At 39.0% G+C, this 20,692-nt stretch overlaps 1 protein-coding gene across 3 annotated transcripts in view; it reads left to right on the top strand.

Moving 5' to 3' along the window:
- The first annotated feature begins 4,376 nt into the window (after window positions 1–4,376).
- TM7SF3 (transmembrane 7 superfamily member 3) overlaps window positions 4,377–20,692 on the top strand; it is a 50,358-nt gene continuing 34,042 nt past the window's right edge. For all 3 annotated transcript variants that reach the window (XM_047864801.1, XM_047864800.1, XM_047864798.1), the window contains exons 1-4: window positions 4,377–4,622; window positions 13,903–14,057; window positions 17,315–17,465; window positions 19,924–20,044. In XM_047864801.1, the coding sequence (XP_047720757.1) occupies window positions 4,532–4,622; window positions 13,903–14,057; window positions 17,315–17,465; window positions 19,924–20,044 (518 nt within the window). In that variant the 5' untranslated portion in view covers window positions 4,377–4,531. The remainder of the gene's footprint in view (window positions 4,623–13,902; window positions 14,058–17,314; window positions 17,466–19,923; window positions 20,045–20,692) is intronic.

Below are 20,692 nucleotides of genomic sequence, written 5' to 3'. Positions count from 1 at the left end.
ACTTTTTCATATGCTTTTTCATTTGCTTTTCTTGCATCCCCAACTGATTATATGGTTTGAAGAGTAGAAACCCAGTATTACATATTAAGTTTATTTATTTATTTTTTTAGTAATCTCTACACCCAATATGGGGCCCAAACTCACAACCCCAGGATCAAGAGTCCATGCTCTTCCAACTTAGCCAGGCACCCCAAGCTTCATATTATTAAAAGTTTCAAACCTATACAAAAGTAGGATAGTAAGGTGGACACGAATGTACTCATCACCCAGCTTCAATTATCAACTCATAGCCAGTCTTGCGGTAAGTACTTTGATTTTTTTTTAAATCTGTAGTGACTCCCTATTTTTTCAGAAAAAAAAATCTTTAACAACTCTTTAACTTAACATACTAGACTCTTAACTACCTTCATTACCTACTCAGTCACAATTTATTAAACATCTAAAACATTCCAAGCACTGGGCTGAAATACTATCAATAAACATTTAGTATACTAGACTCCCTTCGTCCCCTTGTTGACCATCCACTCACCTTGTTTTAAACATTTCTGTTTTTTTAGAAAAACTTTCTGGAAACCTACACTAAGTTAATTGCTCCCAATCTTCATCACAATTGTTCCTTATACTTTTGTTATTGCACATGGCATATTGAGGTGTAATTATTCATTTTTTAAAAGTTTATTTATTTATTTATTTATTTATTTATTTATTTAGAGAGCCGTGTGTGCACCTGTGTGTGTGTGTGTGTGTGTGTGTGTGTGCATGAATGCATGCATGCATGCCTGAGTGGGGGAGGGACAGAAAGAGAGGAGAGAGAGAATCCTAAGCAGGCTCCATATTATCATAGCAGAGCCCAGTTTGGGGCTTGAACTCACGAACCATGAGATCATGACCTGAGCCAAAACCAAGAGTCAGACTGAGCCCTCTAAGCCACTCAGGTGCCCCGAGGTGTGATTATTCATACATCACTAACTCACTACCATGAGCTCCTTGTGAACAGGAAGCATTTTAATTTTCTCTGTGTTTCCAATACCTAGCACCCAGCATTTAGCATGGCACATAGAAGCCAATGAATGCATATTTGCAGACTAAATGAATAAATTTTCTAGCATAATAATTTCCATGTAATAGTTACTAAGTAAACATTTATTGGATTATATTTAATAAACACTGTCAAAACAATGTAACCCACAGAAACAAAAAAGTTGTTAAAAGAGTTGAGCAAGTTTCACAGAATGCCTTTTCTGCCTTTCCCCTGGAGCCCTGTTCCCATCTCTATCCAAGATCTTGGGTTTTCTAAAAAAAAAATCTAGGATAAGTTGCTTTTCTTCCTTCCTTTTCTAAATTTTAAGCAGACTTTAAGGCTCTAGTTATCTGTATTTGGGGTTTGGGAATCTTCTCAGTTTTTGCATTTTCTTTCAATTCGTGGCATGAGAATCTTACCTGCAAAGCTCCTGAGCCAATTTGATTCATAGCTTTCCAGTGGAACTCTGACAAGAGCAAGGAACCTCAGCCAATATTTTTCTCAAGCTGTCACAGTATTTCAGGGCCAAGGTAATAAAGCCCTCTTCTGATTGCTGACACATCTGTCATCAGCTGTCCTCTGCAGGCAAAGGGAACTGCTATGCAAAGGTATGAAGGGGAGACAATGAATGGGGTTAGTTCAGGAAACTGAAATTAATTCAGTGGCTAACATAGAGGAATTAAATGTAATTGCAGCACGAACCTGGAGAGGTGGACAGGAACTACATCATGAAAACCATTGTGTCCTACTCAGGAAGGTGGACTGTTATCCCGAATGCTTTTATAAGAAAATCTTTAAAATTATACATATCTTTTAAAAATTAAAATTTTTTATTCAAAGCAATACCTGTTCAATGTTGAATTTTTTACAAAGTGCAGAAATGTGGAAAAATTATTCTTAATCCATTCACTCAGAGATAACTATTTTAAACATTTAGATATGTTGGGGTGCCTGGGTGGCTCAGTCAGTTAAGTGTCTGACTCGTGAGTTAGGCTACGGTCATGGCCTCACAGTTCATGGGTTCAAACCCCAAATCGGGCTCTGCACTGACAATATGGAGCCTGCTTGGGATTCTTTCTCTCTCCCTCTCTCTCTCTTCTTCTCCCTGTTCGTTCATGTTCTCTCTCTCTCAAGATAAATAAATAAATTTAAGAATAGTAAACAGATACGTTTTTATAAACATTTAGATATGTGTATATAAACATGAATAAAAAGAAAACAAGACAAAGCTCATACTACATATATTTATTGCTTTGTAACTTGCATTTTCATAAATACTTCACAATCAGTTGTCTTCTAAAACATGATTTTTGAGAAACATTTTTTTTTTCTTTGAGAGAGAGCACATGCTTTCGTGTGGGAAAGGGGTAGAGGGAGAGAGAGAATCCCAAGCAGGCTCCATGCTCAGTAGGGAGCCTGACACAGGTCCATCTCACAATAGTGAGATCATGACCTGGGCCAAAATCAAGAGTCAGACACTCAAGTGACTGAGCCACCCCAGGGACTTTTTTGTTGTTGTTGTTTATTTAACTTTTTTTTAACTTAACTTTTTTTAACTTTTAACTTTTTTTAAATTTAACTTTTTTTAAATGTTTATTTATTTTGGGGAGAGCATGAGCAGGGGAGGAGGAGAGAGAGAGGGAGACACAGGCTCCAAAGCAGGCTCCAGGCTTCTAGCCATCTGCACAGAGCCCAGGGGCAGGGCTTGAACTCACAAACCGCAAAATCATGACCTGAGCCCAAGAGGTCGGAGGCTAACTAACTGAGCCACCCAGGTGCCTCCCCCTCTCCAATTTAAATTTTTAAGTAGCCAAATCTACCAGTCTTTTCCTTTATTGTTTCCTCCTTTGCTTTTTTTTTGTTTGTTTGTTTAGAAAGTTCCTCCCCTGAGGAGGCACCTGGGTGGTGACCCAGTCCATTGAGCATCTGACTCTTGATTTTGGCTCAGGTCAAGATTTCACGGTTTGTGAGTTAAGCCAGGCTTTGCACTCAGAATGCTGAGCCTGCTAGGGATTCTCCCTCTCCCCTCTCTCTCTGCTCCTCTCCTCACTTTTGCGCACGAGTGCTCCTTCTCTCTCTCAAAATAAATAAATACACTTAAAAAAATTTCCTCCCCTGAATGCTTCTAACCACTTCCTGTTTGGTGCCTTCAGATTCAAATAGATTCTTGCTTAAATAAACTCTTTGGGAAAAAAAAAAGGTTCCCTCCATTCTGAGATCAAGTTTTTTTGTTTTTGTTTTTGTTTTTTTTAAAGCATTTTTTTCTTCTAACTCCCTTATGGTTTTATTTAATACTTCAGGATTTCATTTTGATAGGGTGAGAGAGGGTTCTAATCCTGCCTCCCCAATAGGGTGCAGTTAATAAATTATCAGTTTATTAAATCCATCCTTTGATTCAAATGCTACCCTTATAATAATTATCATCCTGAGATTTCATCTGTTGAGGGTTACAGGAATGAGAGCGTTTGGGGCAGTGAACAAACACCATAGGGATAGACAGTGCCACCAAAGTTATGAACATTTGGACCAGGAAGAGGGAAAACGGGAAAAAATGTTGTGCCTGTTTGGATTATGGTGATTGCTGTAGGTTTTTAATTTAGTAGTGGAATAATCGAATATGTATTTTTCAAGAAAGTTGCCCATTAAAATATCTAAATGAAAAATTTGAAGAGCAGGCAAGAGAAAACAGAGCAATCTTCCCCCAAATAACTGCGTCTATAAACGTAATTCCACAATCAGCTCACGAGCCATCTGTCACATGGACTACTGTACTTTAAACATTGCTCATATATAAAATTTGGGAGAGGAAGTTGGGTTATTTCGAGGATATTTCGCTTAGAGAAAATGAAACTTTATTTTTAAATGTGGTGCTCATCACTAATGTACTAATCCGTGCACAAATTCAAGTCCTTCCTGCATTTTCATACTAACGTCAGCCTGAACAACTAAGGGAAACCCCATTGTTTGTGCGTCTTGAGCACCGGATTCCTTCCTGTTTTCCCTTTTTGGAAACGGCAGTTAAACACGGGAACAGGAGCCCGGAGACGTTAGCCCGCAACAGAAAGTTATTTTTTACTCTAACGGCGGTTTTCGTAACCGGGAAAGATACAAAAGTGCGAAGTGCAGGTTACACCACAGAACTTCCCCGGGTTTCCTCTACTCCCCACTCGCGCGCGGGCAAGTCGGGACTCGCGGGGTGCGCGGCGCTCAGCGACGCCGCCGGGCGCCGGGAGGAGGCGCGCGCCGGCTGGAAACGCCCCTCGGTCTCCGCCGGCCGTGGAGGGTACCCGCGGCGGTGACGTAAGGGGGGCGGGGAGAGGCGCTGTATGGGGCTGCGAGGTTTTTGCCGGAACAGGAAACCTCTCCGCGGGTGGAGGCGTGCGGCTGGCGTTGCACGCAGGCGCTACGGGGCTGGCAGGTGTGCGGCGTGTGCACCTCGAAAGTGATGGAACTCGGCGCGAGCGCCCCCGGGTAGCGCCGGTGAGGCTGCGGGGCCTGGCCCGGGCAGCCATGGGTCTCCTTCGCCTGCTGGTTCTGGCGATGCTGGCGTCCAAACCCGGTGTGACCGGTGGAGCCGAGGCCGTCGGGAACGCCAGCGAGGGTAAGGTCATGGGCGCCTCACTTCTGCAACCCAAAGTTGGGTTTGCATTTCTTGCAAGGTCGCAGCCCTCTTCGTGGTCTGTCCGTCTAGCAGGGCAGTTGGTGAGTTCAGACCCGGTGGGAATGGATCAGGGTCCTTTCCTGCAGAAGGAAACTCGATGCGATGCTAAGGAGGCCTCACCGTTAACCTCCTAATTTAGGCTGGGCAAATGGGGAGAGGTAAGTAACTCTCCTGTTCAGACACGTTTTTATCTCCCTTTGAGAGAAGCCATGTTTGTAAGTTTAATTTAATACATTAAAACACCTCTGCTCTCCAGTGGTATATCTGAGCCCTTGGACAGCGAGGTTTGGTGCAGAACTAAGGGCTCTATGAATGATGTTCCTCCAAGCTGCAGAGGTTTTTTACACTCCAAAATCTGGATGCTTTCACATTGGTTAGGCTCTGCGGAGTGTGAAAGGAAAAGTAAACCCAGAATGGGACTTTGGATGGTAGGGCATGTGTTTGGTGAATAGCTCGTGGTTTGTTAATATAAACCGTAAAAAAAGCACTAATTGTGCTAGGCTGATGGTAATCATGTGCTTTTCCGTGAGGTTAATCACATTCTTTTATTTTGAGCTTAAGAGACCAGTTGCAGTTTTGAACCAGTGTATTTTCTGAATAGTGTGGTTGTGTTCCTCACTGCTCATGTTTGGAAAGCTCTTGTGCAAACTGAATCGTAGAATCGCTGCAGAGGACTTAAGGCCAGAGCTGAAAAGGGCCGTTATATTTTTGCAGAAAAAATAGCCTTGTTAATAATACGGCACTAGCGTTCACCACGTGCTGTATGTGCCAGGTGCTTTCCATGGCATTGTAATTTAATCCTCACAACCCCAGGAGGTAAATTACTCCTCCTTGCTTGGCAGAGGATGAAGCTGAGGCCCTGGGTTTTGCTTAATACACAGGTGAACAATTGCTAGGGGCACAGGTGATATTTGAACCCAAGTGTGTCTTGCTGCAGTTTTAATTTGCATGGCCCTTCCACTTCAACAAAGCTGCCCTCCAATAAGAATATTCTGTTTAGTATGGTACTTTACCCTTAATTCTGTGAATTCTCATTCCTCAGAATAGCCTTATGAGGCAGGTAATGGAGATGGTATCTCCATTTTAACAGGTGGAGAATTTGAGAGATTGAATTTGTACTTGATCAAGGCTCCTGAGTCAGGAGGGCTGTGATCCACATCTTTTTCTAGTTCTGTACTTTTGTATTTAATACCTATGTTTGTGTTATCCGTAGTGCTAAATTTAAGGTAGCAGGCCATTTGTATACTTAGTTGAAAATGATCTCTTTTAAAAGGTGTGAAAGGTAGTATGTACATTTCTGTGTGTCCTTTCAGCTTCTGGGGCTAATGAAAATTCATAAGACATAAATGAAAAATGGCGAGGGGCAGTTGAATGCCAACCAACTTAAGTATCTGAACTGGTTTTTTTTTTTTTTTTTTAATAGTTCATCTGAAGAGAATTATGACAACTAAGCTTTCACAGATCTAGAATTTGTGTCAAAGCACAGAGAGGTAAATTTTAGTAAAAAAAAAAAATAGAGTTGGATAACTTTAAGGTTTGAGTTTAGGATCTGATTGGGAAAGGAAAGGAGAAGATTAGGATTAGGCAGCTATTTTTAGAAAGAAATTATTAGAAAGAAGAATTACCCTGGGTAAGAATGGAGGGGGCATATGAACAATAGAAAAGAGTGCCTGACTGTGGGTTAGTTAGATGGCAGAAAACATCTTTGGCAGAAAAAGCCGAGCCATTGTTTTTGAGAGGAGAGCCTTGGCCTGAGTGCTCTGTCTCCATGTTAGCCATTTGTCTGTAATATCGTTTGATGTGCTGTCTTTTTCCTTCCCACTCCCAAAGTCATAAGATCTAATTATGCCTCATAAAATGTTGCTAGCGAATCCTTTTCCAGATGGCTTAGAGGAGAAGTTAAGTTCCTGTTAACTTATTCAGGATATATTTTGGATACATGTCTGTCTTTGAGTAGAAATTAAATGCATTTTCTGCCAGACTGTATTGTTAAAGTCTTGATTTTCAGTATTTTTCTTTGTCACTCCGTGGAAGTCTCTTTCTCACTTTGATGCTTACGCTGGACATGTATAGTTTATTGGTAGGGCCAAATTGAATGTCTGATGTCTTTTTCTTTTTTTTCTAAATAAGATGAGCTTCTGAAATACTGGAAAGCTTATGGAAGTTAATAACAATATTTTATTGTGTAGCATTGGACAGCTTGAAATTGTTTTCCCTATGTGTTTTATACTTTCAGCAGCCAAATGATGTATGCAGTATGTGACCTCCATTTTGCCATGGGGAAACTGAGGCCCAGAGGAAGTAAATTACTTTCCTGAGGACATAAATCATATGCCATTTATTGTGTGCCAAATATGTGACTGGTACTGTACTAGGCACAAGAATGTCAAATAAAACAAAGCCCTGCATAGCCAAGAATCAAACCACAAATGGTTTGGTGAATATGCAATCTTCTATAAAAATTGTGAAATGGCAATTAGATTGCCAAGGTAACACAAAGGATTTTCACACAGAAGTTAGGTTAAAGATAACTAAGAATAGGAAAAAAAAAATTATCTTTTCCTAATTCATCAAACATTGTGTTAGGAGTCCTCAGACCTGAATGAACATTAGAATCACTTGGAGAACTTTTTAAAAAGGCAGATTGGTGATTAGGCAACTAGAAATTAAAATTTAAAAGAAAAAATGAATTTCCAGTAGCATCAGGAAATATGGGGATATTTAGGGATAGTTATAATGGAATATGTAAAGATCTCTACAGAAAAAAACCATACAACATTCTTGAGATAAATTGAGAAGCTAAGTAGAGGGATATCTCAGATTCATAAATTAGAAAATTTTGTGTTATAAAGGTATCATTTCTCCTTAATACCTTCGTTGCCATCCCAAATTCCCAGCAATTTTTTTTTTGTGTGTGGAAATTGACAAACTGCTTTCTGAAATTTATATGGAAATGAAAAATGGCCAAAAATAGTCAAGATAATCTTGAAGAGAAAGAACAAATTTGGGGGCAGAAATTAAAACAAGGTAATATTGGTGTTAGGAGAAACAAATAGACCACTGGAATACAAGTCAGAGTCCAGAAACAAACCAACAAATGTGGTGACTTATGTGAAAAGTCGGATTGCAGAGTAGTAGGGAAATGCCGGTATTTTCAGTAAAGGTTGCTGTGTCAACTGGGTATACATATCGAAACATGAACCTGTTAACCCCCTGCCTTATACCACATATAAAAATCAATTTTAGACTTATTTTTTAAATTTTAGATTGATTTTAGACTTAAATATCAAAGGTAAAACAAAGGTGTAGAAGTTAACATGGGGAATATAGCTTTACAGTCTTAGAATATGTTGGCAAAGATTGGGTTAGAATGACACAAAAAGGACTAAGCATAAGAGAAAAACCCAAGAAATTGGACTACATTAAAATTAAATCTCCTGTTAATGTAAAGGTAGCAACTTACAAGAATGGGAGCTTTACCCATGATGTATAAAGAACTAAAATTCAATCAGGACAGTCTGATTTTTAAAATGGACAAAAGTCTTGGGGTGCCTGTGTGGCTCAGTCGGTTGAGCCTCCAACTTCAGCTCAGGTCATGATCTCACGGTTTGTGGGTTCAAGCCCCACGTTGGGCTCTGTGCTGACAGCTTGGAGCCTGGACCCTGCTTTGGATTCTGTGTCTCCCTCTTTTTCTGCCCTCCCCTGTATGCTCTCTCTCTCTCTCTCAAAAATAAATAAAACGTTAAAAAAATTGTTTTACATAAATAAAACGGACGAAAGTCTTGAACACAGACCCTTTTACAAAGAGAATATCTAATGGCCAATAAGCAAACCAAAATGTTCTTAACCTCTTTAGTAGGAAAATGCAAATTGAAATCACAGTGATATACCACTGTGCACCCAGAAGAGATACAGATGATACCAAGTGTTGGTGAGACTATTGGGCAGCCAGAATACTCTTCCACAGGTTGATGGAGTGTGAATTGGCAAAACCATGCGGTGTAACTCTTTGGTAGTATCTACTAAAGCAGAGCATAAGTATACCCTATTACCTGATGATTCTACTCTTATGATCTACCCAATAGAAATATGATCTACCCAATAGAAATGCGTACATATGTGTACCAAAAGACATACAAAAAAATGTATGGAGTTCATTTTATAATTCATAACTCCAAACTAGAAATAATCCAAATGTTGATTACAGAAAAATAGATAAGTAAATTGTGGTTTATTCCTTTCAAGAAGTATATAACAATGAGAATGAATAAATCGTGGTTACTTGTAGTAGCTTAGATGAATTTCACAGATGGTATTGATTTTTAAAAAGCTAGAAAGAAAAGAATTCATCCTGTATGATTCCACCTAATTTCAGAAACAGACAAAGCCCATCAATTTGTTTGAAGTTAGGATCACAGTACCTCTGGGCCGGAGGGAAGGCTTAGTGATAGAAACGGGCCACAAGACCTCTAAGATGGTAGAATGCTGTTTCTTCACCTGGCAGTGTAAACTATGTGCGCTTCTCTTTATGTTATTTCTTTTCTTTCTTTTTTTTTTTTTAATGTTTATTATTTTGAGAGAGAGAGAACACACACACACATGCAGGGGAGGGGCAGAGAGAGAGGGAGAGAGAATCCTAAGCAGGCTCTGAACTGTCAGTACAGAGCCTGACATGGGGCTTGAACCCATGAACTGAACCCTGAGATCATGACCTGAGCCAGTATCAAGAGTCAGACACTTAACCAGCTGAGCAGCCCAGGTGCCCCTGTATGTATATTATTTCAATAAATGTTTTTTAACTGACACTTGGACCCTAATCCCTTGGATTTTTATTTAACTGGTCTGGATAGGGGCTTAGGCAGCAATAGTTTTTAAAAAGCACCTCCAGATGATTGTAATACACAGCCAGGGTGGATAACCACTGTATGAGAATTTCCTTCTAATAAGGACACCTTAGGAGTGCTATAGAAAATTTGAGAGCGTGCAAAGAAAAAATTATTTACAATACACCCTCAGAGGCACCTCCTTTTAATACCCCTACGTATTTTGTCAAGTGATCAGTTATTTAAATTATGAATGCAGTGTCTCCTTTGTTATCTGGCATCTGCCTGGTTCTTGCTACCGGTATTTGATTAGGGAAAGAGGGTGAGTGAGATGTCATCTTTTCATAACTTTTGGAAATCCAGGAAGTAATATATGAAAGTTGTAACCAGGTGTTTTTATTGAAGTCAGAAGCAGAGACTGTAACTTAATGTTATGGTCCTGATCATTATATATTTTCACATGGGCTGTTTGTTTTCTTTCTGATTTTCTTAATGAGAACAAGACTTCTTAGGTAATTTAACCATTGAAGATCAAAGGCGATCTGTTAACACTGTCACAGCAAAAACCTCAAATAGGTTTTACTGCCTGATATGTGTATATGCTTTCTAGAAGACTCTTTCACAAAAACAACTATTATTTTCTATTTATGCTGGAATGGTAACAGCCTATATGTTCATCAGTAGGGGATTTGTTGAATAATTAATGGTTACATACAGAATGGAATATTATATAACTTTTAAAATGGTAAAGCTAGTGGGAATGCCTGCTGGTACAGCCACTCTGGAAAACAGTATGGAGGTTCCTCAAAAAACTAAAAATAGAACTATCCTATGACCCAGCAATTGCACTCCTAGGCATTTATCCAAGGGATACAGGTGTGCTGTTTCAAAGAAACACATGCACCCCAGTGTTTATAGCAGAGCTATCCACAATAGCCAAAGTATGGAAAGAGCCCAAATGTCCATCAATGGATGAATGGATAAAGAAGGTATGGTATATATATACTATGGAGTATTACTCAGCAATCAAAAAGAACGAAATCTTGTCATTTGCAACTACGTGGATGGAATTAGAGGGTATTATGCTAAGTGAAATTAGAGAAAAGTATCATATGACTTCACTTATATGAGGACTTGAAGAAACAAAACAGATGAACATAAGGAAAGGGAAACAAAAATAATATAAAAACAGGGAGGGGGACAAAACAGAAGAGACTCAAAAATATAGAGAACGACAGAGGGTTACTGGAGGGGTTGTGGGAGGGGGAATAGGCTAAATGCGAAGGGGCACTAAGGAATCTCCTGGCATCATTGTTGCACCATATGCTAGCTAATTTGGATGTAAATTAAAAATAAAAATAAAATGGTAAAACTAGAATTATTTGTATTGATGTTCAGAGATAAGTATGTCCTATTAAATGGGCTGTATCAGACATATTTATATTTCTTCTTCCATCTATGTAGATAGAAAGATTACATGATATCTAAGTCCTAAAAGATGTATATCAGTGTGTTAATAGTGATTATTTTTGCACAGTATACTTGGATGGAGGTATTGATTTTCTCTACATTTCTTACCTTTCTATAATAAGGGTTATATATTGTCTGGACAAATATTACCAATTTACAGGAAAAACAAAATGAGTGACAAGAGTGTTGAGAGTGTCATCATTTTGTCTGGGGTGTGTTCCTGTTTTATAAATTTGAGATGAAGTGTTGAGGTAGAACCTGTGTTTTGAGTGCCATCAAGAATGGAAATTTAAAAAAAAAAAAAAGGAAGTTTTTCAAATTGTGCAGTTTCTTTCTGATAAGAACCTCTCACTGTCACTACAGAAATTTGATAAACAGTGATATGTGTGAAGAAACGAAAAATCACTTAATATGTATTCATATACTCACAAGGATACCTACTTTCAATACCCCTATTTACTTTAAGTTACCAACTGTTTAATTATGTATTTCAATTTCTGTGGTCCTGTCTTTCCTTACTGCCTTTTAAAGCACTGAAAACTTTGGTTTTCCAAGTCTTTCTGAGTTGTGATTTATTTTCACCCCTGTGTGATAGGTTAAGGGAAGGCTAAGAAAAGCTTGACACAGGACTTCACTAGGTGGTATCTTTAATCTCTTCCAGGGCTTCTAAAGGTTCTGCATAGAGTCTTGATTCAAGGCCTGTGTAAGGGGAGATAGACACAGATTATCAAAACCATTTCTAAGATATACTTAGGGGCAAATTTAGTGACAATTACAGAAATCTTGGGTAACCTTTACAAATTTACTTGTACCAGTTTTGGTCACAGTACCAAGTAGGTGAGCAGGTAGTCCATAAGTACTTCATAAATATTTGTCAGAGAAAATGGGGAAGAAAAGGGAAAAACTAAAACAAAACAAATACAAAGACTGGAAATATTACTAGAAGAGGCAGGATGGTAAATGAGCTGAGTGCTACACCTGACGCTACTATAACACTGTTATGTTAACCACACTGGAGTTAAAAGAAATGCAAAGTGAAAAATGAATTGAGTGCTTTGGACAGATAGTTAAATGATGGAAATCCAATTAATTCCTGGGAAAACAAACGTACTGTTTTTAGTTTGACAGGCTAGAATTTGTGGACATTTTTAAGACTTGGAAGACAGGATAGATGGGACCAAAATACATTACATGCAATGTTTTTAGGGCCACTTACTGAGATCCGCTTAATTTTATGTATAATTTGGTTTCCTGATAAAATAATCATGATGATGGGAAGGCCTGGAAAATGTAAAAAATTTTTTCTTGTTTCCCTTTATAAAAAGGAAAACAAAAAACTCTCTCACATTTTCTAGACTTTCCTACCCAGATTTTGTTAAATACGTCCTGATATTTTTACCTGTATTCTGGCTGGAGTTTTGTTCTACATAAAATGTAAAATGTGTTTCTAGTAACATAAATAGAAGGAAATATACCATCTTCATTTGTCATTGTTACCAGTATTAAAATTTTCTCTGGGGTTTTAGAAATTAAATCATAACTACAAATAGCTTTTTTTCTATCACTTATAAAAATTTATGAAGGTAGGGGCGCCTGGGTGGCGCAGTCGGTTAAGTGTCCGACTTCAGCCAGGTCACGATCTCACGGTCTGCGAGTTCGAGCCCCGCGTCAGGCTCTGGGCTGATGGCTCAGAGCCTGGAGCCTGTTTCCGATTCTGTGTCTCCCTCTCTCTCTGCCCCTCCCCCGTTCATGCTCTGTCTCTCTCTGTCCCAAAAATAAATAAACGTTGAAAAAAAAAATTAAAAAAAAAAGTTATGAAGGTAATATAATGGCATCAGTGGAATTTGGGGAATTTATGGAGAGTAACCTTTGATCTCATCGTAGGATTCTTTGTATGTTCTGTTCAGCTTTTTTGGTTAGCCATTGTTAGTCTTTTTTTTTAATCATCCAGAAGTAGTACTTGTATTAAAAAAAAAAATGTTGAAAATTAGCCCATTTGGGAAATGGTACATAAAAATGGGTTTGAAGTTATTTAATGTCTGGGGTATTCTCCTTTGCCACCCACTGACTTTAATTTCCTTTTAAAATAAAACCGTTCCACTATGGAATGCTAGTGACCTATAATCTGTCTCACCAACTCTTTCATCTTTATTAAATTTAAATCTTTTTTTCTACTTTATTTATTTTTATAGTTTATTTTTTTGAGAGAGAGAGCACAAGTGGGGGGAAGGACAGAGGGAGAGTGAGGGAGAGTCACAAGCAGGGTCCCTGCTCAGCACAGAGCCCAACACAGGGCTCAATCCTAAGACCCTGGGATCATGATCTGAGTTGAAATCAGGAGTCGGATGCTTGGCCGACTGACTGAGCCACCCAGGCATTCCAAGTTCTGTTTTTAACCTCAGTGTATTCATAGTTGTTAGTACCTCCTCAAGGTTAAACCTTAAATTCGGGGGCCCTTGTTTTTTAATTTTTTAGTTTTTTGAATTTTTTTAAAAGTAAACTCTGTACCACAAAAGGCTTGATCAGGACAATCAGAAGTCTCATGCTTTACTGACTGAGCCAGCCAGGTGCCCCCCAGGGCTCTATTTTGAATAATTATTATCGCTGCTGCAGTGGGAGATTTTTCTGGGTTCGAGGAGCTGGACACCTTGGGCATTCTTGAACTCCTCAGACATCCTAAGCACTCTAAGTATTGCTCACATCTTTTGAAACACCTCTCTTCCATTTTCTCAGTTCCACCATTTACTAGCTGCTTCCCCTCTTTAAGCCAATTTGTCCTCATCGGTAAAATAGGAGTAGTAATATTATTTATCTCCCCAGGTTTTTTGAGAATTAAAATAAGCAATGCATGTATGTTTACGTATGTGATTTCTACAAATTGATATTACAGGTTCAGATGTTACAATGAAATGTTTCTCCCATTGCAGGTCTTCTTGAATTTTCTGTAGGGAAGTTTAGATACTTCGAGCTCAACAGGCCCTTTCCAGAGGATGCCATTTTGCGTCATATTTCCAGCAATGTGTCTTTTCTTATTTTCCAAATACACTCACAGTATCAGAATACAACAATTTCTTTTTCTAAGGTAAGTACAGAGAGTTATTTCTTAAACACCATATTTGAGGGTATTGTATTTAGTATAAAGAGAATTGCATTCCTCTTTATGTTTAACTTTATGCCCTTAAAAGAAAAAAATCAAGATTGGATCCAGTCAACTTAGTGATTTAGACTGGCTAAGAGGCATGTGTCTGTGTGTCTTGGGCCTTTTTTTTTTTTAAAAATTTTTTTTTAATGTTTATTTATCTTTGAGAGATAGAGACAGAGTACAAGAGGGGGAGAGGCAGAGAGGGAGAGAGGGACACAGAATCCAAAGCAGGCGCCAGGCTCTGAGCTGTCAGCACAGAGCCCGATGCGGGGCTTGAACTCATGAACTGTGAGATCGTGACCTGAACTGAATTCAGAGGCTTAACCGACTGAGCCACCTAGGGGCCCCATCTTGGGCCTTTCTTGAGTGTGGTGACCTCTGACTTAAAGAGGGTGTGGGAGAGTGCTGAATTTGGGGGGAAGGGTGGGCTCTGCCAGATGTCTCCTATCTGCATGTGATTTCTCACCTTTTCTTATGCTCTTGGGTCCTTGATGATTTTTACCTCTGAATACGTTTTAATGGGTTTCCGTCATTGTGCAGCCATTTAGTGTTTACTAAGATTACTAAGACACTTGTAGGTTCAACTTTATTCTTTGGAATCTCACAGAAACAAAAGAAGCCCAACACCCAGGTCATCTAGCCTAGTGCTGTGCTTCCAGGAGCATTTAAGACTCTATTTCAGAGATCATCACTAAACCCTTTAACCTCAGCCTCACCTTTGGGAAGTGTTTCAGATGCCCTAGATTAGCTTAACTCATTAAGGAACTGCCATTTACATTAACCTTTTATAAATCTATTTTTATTCAGCCTATATGATCCCCTTGCGCTAATAAATGCATTTCAGCGTGTATGAAGTCATGCTGCTTTTTATTCGTCCTAAGCCTATCTATTGTTATAAGCCTATCTTTTAATATTCTGAAATTTGCTAAACTAAGTGGTCTTAGTCCAATTCATATATATTCTGTAGGCATTGGTCATACTACCTTTCATACTAAATATTTGGTATACTTGCATTCTTTTCCCTGCCATAAAGGTTTTGAGATAGTGCATTTGGTAGTTTAATAGACTAGAAATGAAAGAGTTTGATCAAGGAGAAGAAGGAATAAACTATATAAATTGCAAGAGTTAATGGTGTTTATGACCCCCACTCAGATTTTGCCAGAGCAGAGATCAGAGCTTGTTAAATGTTTTAACTTTCTTAGAAGGAAAAATCACGCCAGTTCCTCAGGGAAACCAAGTTTTTTTTTCTGGCACTAAAATCCAAAGGAAACTTCCTATTCAGGCCCTTTCATAGGAGACATAGTAAAATGCTACACAGATGATTTCTTTAATAACATCAGAGCAAAGACAACATTTGAAAGAAGAGAAAGGATTGAGAAAAAAGGGATTTACTTTTTTTTGCATGCTTACTAGGGGCTAAGTTGATGATTCTTAAGCCCTTCTGGGGCCATGGACTTTGAATCCACTGAAATCTCTGGACCCTCTACCCAGCAAAACATGGATACATTTGTATAATTTCATGGGCACCTCTGGAAATTCATTGGGCCTCTGCGGCTCCTAGTTAGGAACCCCTGTGTTTGGTTTCCGTGTAATTAATTCTCACAACAGCTCAACAAAGTAGTCTTAATGCATGTTTTTACGTTTGAGGAAACAGCTTGGACAAAGGAATATCCACATAACTATGTGACTGAAGTGGCCTGAATGAACAGCATGTTGGGCCTCCGTTTTTATGTAGTGCAGATTTTAGTTATCCTGAATTATAATCATCTTCCTTTCTTGGATGGGCCATAGTTGTCACTCTATTTATACTCCTGAGAAACTGATGACCAGAATTGCACATAGCACTAAAGATGAGTGGTCCGTGTGAAGAGAATAGTGTCTGTTTCCAATACCCTTCCAGAGGAATTGTGGCACTTTGGGTTGTGTTAGGTCATCAGAGCAGGTGGTTCTTTGAAACTGTTGACTCTGCAGTTCCTCAATTAGTATTTGAGTCATTTTCCCTTAGGCTTGTCAAGCTGAAACCCATCTGACGCTTTTTCCTCGCTTTTTCTTAGCTTTAAGAAAACACTCTGAATCTACTACCTCTTAACTTAGTATTTTGTTATTCAAAAAGCTTTCCAGATTGTTGGGGTGAAGGGATGGAGTTAGGGATTGGTTGAGTGGAAGAATAAGGAGGATAATCCTGATTGTGATGATGGTTCCACAAGTGTCTATGTATATCAGTACTTACATAGCATTTTATTTACTTATTTAGGCTTATTTATTTTGAGAGAGAGATAGCATGAGTAGATGAGGGGCAGAGAGAGATAGACGGAGAATCCCAGACAGGCTCCGCTCTATCAGCACAGAGACTGAAGCAGGACTTGAACTCCTGAAATCATGACCTGAGATCATGACCTGATCCAAAGTCGGATGCTTAACCAACTGAGCCACCCAGGCGTCCCTATAGTATTCTTTATGTGTAGTTTATAATATATCAGTTATAGCTCATTTTATTTAAAAAACTTTCCAGTTTAGGGACAGTGCTCATCTTTTTGTCTTTGTAGTGATAGTTAATTTGTATATTGGACCTACGAGATGGAGGCTGGCTCACTGGCCCGCTTCATATCACAAATCTAAACCTGAGTCCACTTGCACTTCTCCTGTCAGATAAACCTAGCATGCTAGTCACAGTGCTACAACTCTGCTTTAGCTAGCTAGCTTTAGGAAATAGGACCTGCTAGCCTTTATAAGGAAATCCCTGACGTCCTAGCCAAAGTGAGCTATAAAACTCACTTTTGCCCCCAGTGCCTCAGGAACAGTGCTCCACTGCTTGTAAGGCACTGTTCTCCCCCAGTCTGTGGGTTGTTTTTCCTTGAATAAAGGACAGCAAACTCTCTACTGAATTGTTTTTTCTTTTGACAGTAGTCTTAGTACTTCACATAGGAAATCTTAATTTGGGGAATTGAAAAACTTGAGAATTTCACTGTGCATCTGCTATTCCTATCAAAGGTCATATACTTCAATAGTTCTTCCATGTGTACGTGTGTGCACCCATATATAGACATGAAAAGAATTCTTTAATTATATAAGGAAGGTCTGTGTTTGTTCTCGTTTTGAGAAAGTTTGAAATAGGACATGCATACTAGATCAAGTCTGGAATTTAAATATTTTGCTCAACTCCTTATTCATGATGATTCTTTTTTACCTTATTGCAGACTCTCCTTCCCAATACCTCAGGGACAGGCACTGACAAAGGACTGGTTTTCATTCTTAGACCAGAGCAGAGTATGTGCACTTTGTATTTGCAGACTTTAGATGCTGAGCCTGTCCAAAACATGGCCATTCCACTCTCCTATTCAGAAAGAGGTAACCTTCCTGTTTTCGACTTTCTATTTACTCTCCAGATTGTGGAACTTTTTCATGAAAATTCAGGGGAAACTATAATCCTTTTAAAAGTGTTTATTGCAAGTACAGTATATTGGATCAAAGATTTTAACAGCAAAGGAATCAGAGCATGATGATTGAAAGCCCAGGTAGGGGCATAGGAGAATGTAGTCATTAATTAAAAAAAAAAAAAAAATTTAAGGAGCCCTTGAAAAAGCATTAACAGAAAGGCAAGGTACAGTCCTTAACACTTTACCTGATTATTCCAGGCAGAGGAAGGCATGGGAGAAGAATGGAGAGTATTTAGAGAATGGCAGAATATTGGGTGTGGCTGGAGCCAGAGTGTGAAGGGCTTTGTGTACAATTTAAGGTTTACATTCTATTCTGAAGGAGCATTGCGCTTTTAAGCAGAGGAATGATCTGTATTTCAGCTATCAGAAAATTAACTCTAGAAGCAGTGTGGGGAGTATTTGGAGAGGGCATAGCAGAGTCAAGACTCAGCATACCTTTAAGCGCTCAAAGTGAGAAGGTGTTTGGAAAGTAGCACTGATAAGACACAATGACCAGTGGTTATGGATTATGAAAAGGAGGAACATAGGCGTCCCATTTGGCTAGCTGGGAGATAGTGATGCAAAATAGGTAGGGTTGAGATAGAGTTGTGATGCTGGATTGGTTTAGGTGATAAGGATGGGGTAGTTGTGACTACAGTTAGGGACACTGTGAATCTGAGATGCTTACAGGACATCTGGATGGAAGGGCATAGTAGGGAGTTTAAGGGTATGGAGTGGAGCGCTGAGGTTAGATGTCCAACTAAAAGGTTCTTAGTAAAAGCCAGAGAAGTGAGTAAGATTGTCTAGGCATGTACTTAGAGACTTATCTGGAAAACATAATAGCAGATACTTTCAAGGTGCCTACCACATGTCGGGCACTGTTTCGGGAGATGCTCACTGCTGAGGAATAAGCATAAGACTAAAGAGGAGTCAAGGAAGTGACTGAAAGTGTCCATATGATAGCGCAGTGAAGAGTCAGCAGTGGCCTTTAATGACACTCATTTTAGTGGCACAATGGGGATGAAAACTAGATTACAGTGCTTGAGGAGTGAAGGTGAGGTGAGGAAATTTCGACCACTCCTTGTGTTATATGTAGCAAAGGGTAATTTATTTAGAAAAGGAAAACCAGAGCCTTTGACTTTTTATCGAGGACAGCGTATAAAGAAAAATCACGAACAGTACGGCTTCAGTTCCAATCCGTATCCTTTTCTCGGGTGTGGTAAGGATTTGTAAACGCAGGAAAAGGAGAGTATGAAAGAAGAGCAATGTTGAAACATAGGCACACGTTCAGTTTCTCCATTACAGAACTGGCCAGGGGAAGTCAACCACCAGAATTCCATCAGTTTACGGAAACCAGGACCCAACCATGGGAGTGATTGATCGGATGAGTGTGTGAAATTGAGATCTTGTAGATCTTGAACTTGGTTTACCTTGATCTGTCTTTTCTCAACTTTTCCATTTGAGTCCACCATATACAGTTCTTCGTATAGAGTTGAGCTCATCAAGTGACTTGTTTAAGTTTTGTCATGCTTAAGGGCATGAATAGGATTCCTAATGAGAAAAAAAGAGCTGTTTTAGCCACATTATTAATGTAAATGGAATACCCAAAATTTGTATTTAATTAAATATCCAAATGCTATTCTGATATGTGATCTTGTGAGTCTTTTATTTTTACTACTTTATATACACAGACTGTTTCAGCACTGAGGATGACATCATCTTTCTTCCTGTTGAAAGAAGCATGTGAAAAGTGGACACCCCTTTCTTTATTACCGTGGAGTTCCTTTTCTCTTTGGCAGTGTTTTTTCCCCTTTATCCCTGGGTTCTTAAGCTCTTTTTGTGGATTCGTAGATTCTCAAAATCTAACAAAAACCTCTCTCCTTAGGACATGCACACATTCGACACTTGGCATACAATTTCAGGGTGTTCTTGGGACCTCTGGGGCCCATTCTTGGATACCAGCTCAAGAATATCTGTTTCCAGACCTTTTCAACTCTAGAGCAGGGGTTGGCAAACATAGACCATGAGCCAAATCCAGCGTCTGCATGTTTTGTACATAAAGTCTTACTAGAAATGGCCGTGTTTACCTACGTTACTGCCTATGGCTGCTTTCGTGCCATGAGGGCAGGGTTCAGTAGTTGCCACAGAAACTGCCAGGTGTGTGAAACCTGAAATGTTCCCAATCACACCCTTTACAGAAATTGCTTGCTAACCTCAATTAACTTTTCCTTCTTTAATCTCAGTTCATGTGGTAGTGTAAAACCAGAAGCTCTATTATATTTATTTAGCTTCTATATGGGAAGTCCTTATAAGAGTAGAGTTCTGGTTTTCTGAGTATGATTTGAATATATAAGAATTCTATGTTGAGTAACTTACTTTTTTTCATCCAGATCCTATCCCTGGAGGCTGTAATTTGGAGTTTGATTTAGACATTGATCCCAACATTTACTTGGAGTATAATTTCTTTGAGACAACTATTAAATTTGCCCCAGCAAACCTTGGCTATGCAAGGTATGTCTATTTCCTGTCTCCTAAAACTGCTTTTAGGACATACATGGTCAGCTACTATGTAGATTCGGTAAACTCTCAAAATTCATGGTTCTCTTTAGTAAACTTGAATTGTTCACTTTTTCTTTTTTCAGAATGGAGGTAATTTAAGCATTGTAAGTAATACTTCAAGCTGTCACAATTAACATTGGCCCCTTCCATTCTTAGGAAGAGCCAGGTGTTGAGTCTCTATTGTGAGCTTAGACGTACATTTAGTTTCTGTAAAGAGTTTTGAATATGGAAAGCATTCTGAAGCCATGAAACACCCGTATCTTTTTGTAAAGATTTTATTATTTTAATTAAAACTCTGCCTTAGTTTGTACTTTAATAGTAATGATAGCTAACATTGAGTAACATTTGAATGCTGTTTGTGCATCATCCATAGTGCTGAATGCTGTATCTTCTTGTCCATTTAATCCTAACAGTTTTATTAAGAAGAGGTGGTGTTTTTATTTTATAGAGTGGTTCCCTAAGGGTTATGTAGATTTAGTGACATGCCCACATACACATAGCTAACAAGTGGCGAAGCTGACATTTCACTCCAGGCCTGACTGACATTATTAGCATCTGGTTATTTAGCCATACTGCCTCTCAGTATGTTACTTTTCTTCA

This window comes from Prionailurus viverrinus, chromosome B4 (genome assembly GCF_022837055.1).
Source record: "Prionailurus viverrinus isolate Anna chromosome B4, UM_Priviv_1.0, whole genome shotgun sequence".
Lineage (NCBI taxonomy): Eukaryota > Metazoa > Chordata > Mammalia > Carnivora > Felidae > Prionailurus > Prionailurus viverrinus.
This window is presented reverse-complemented; position numbering and strand designations above follow the sequence as displayed.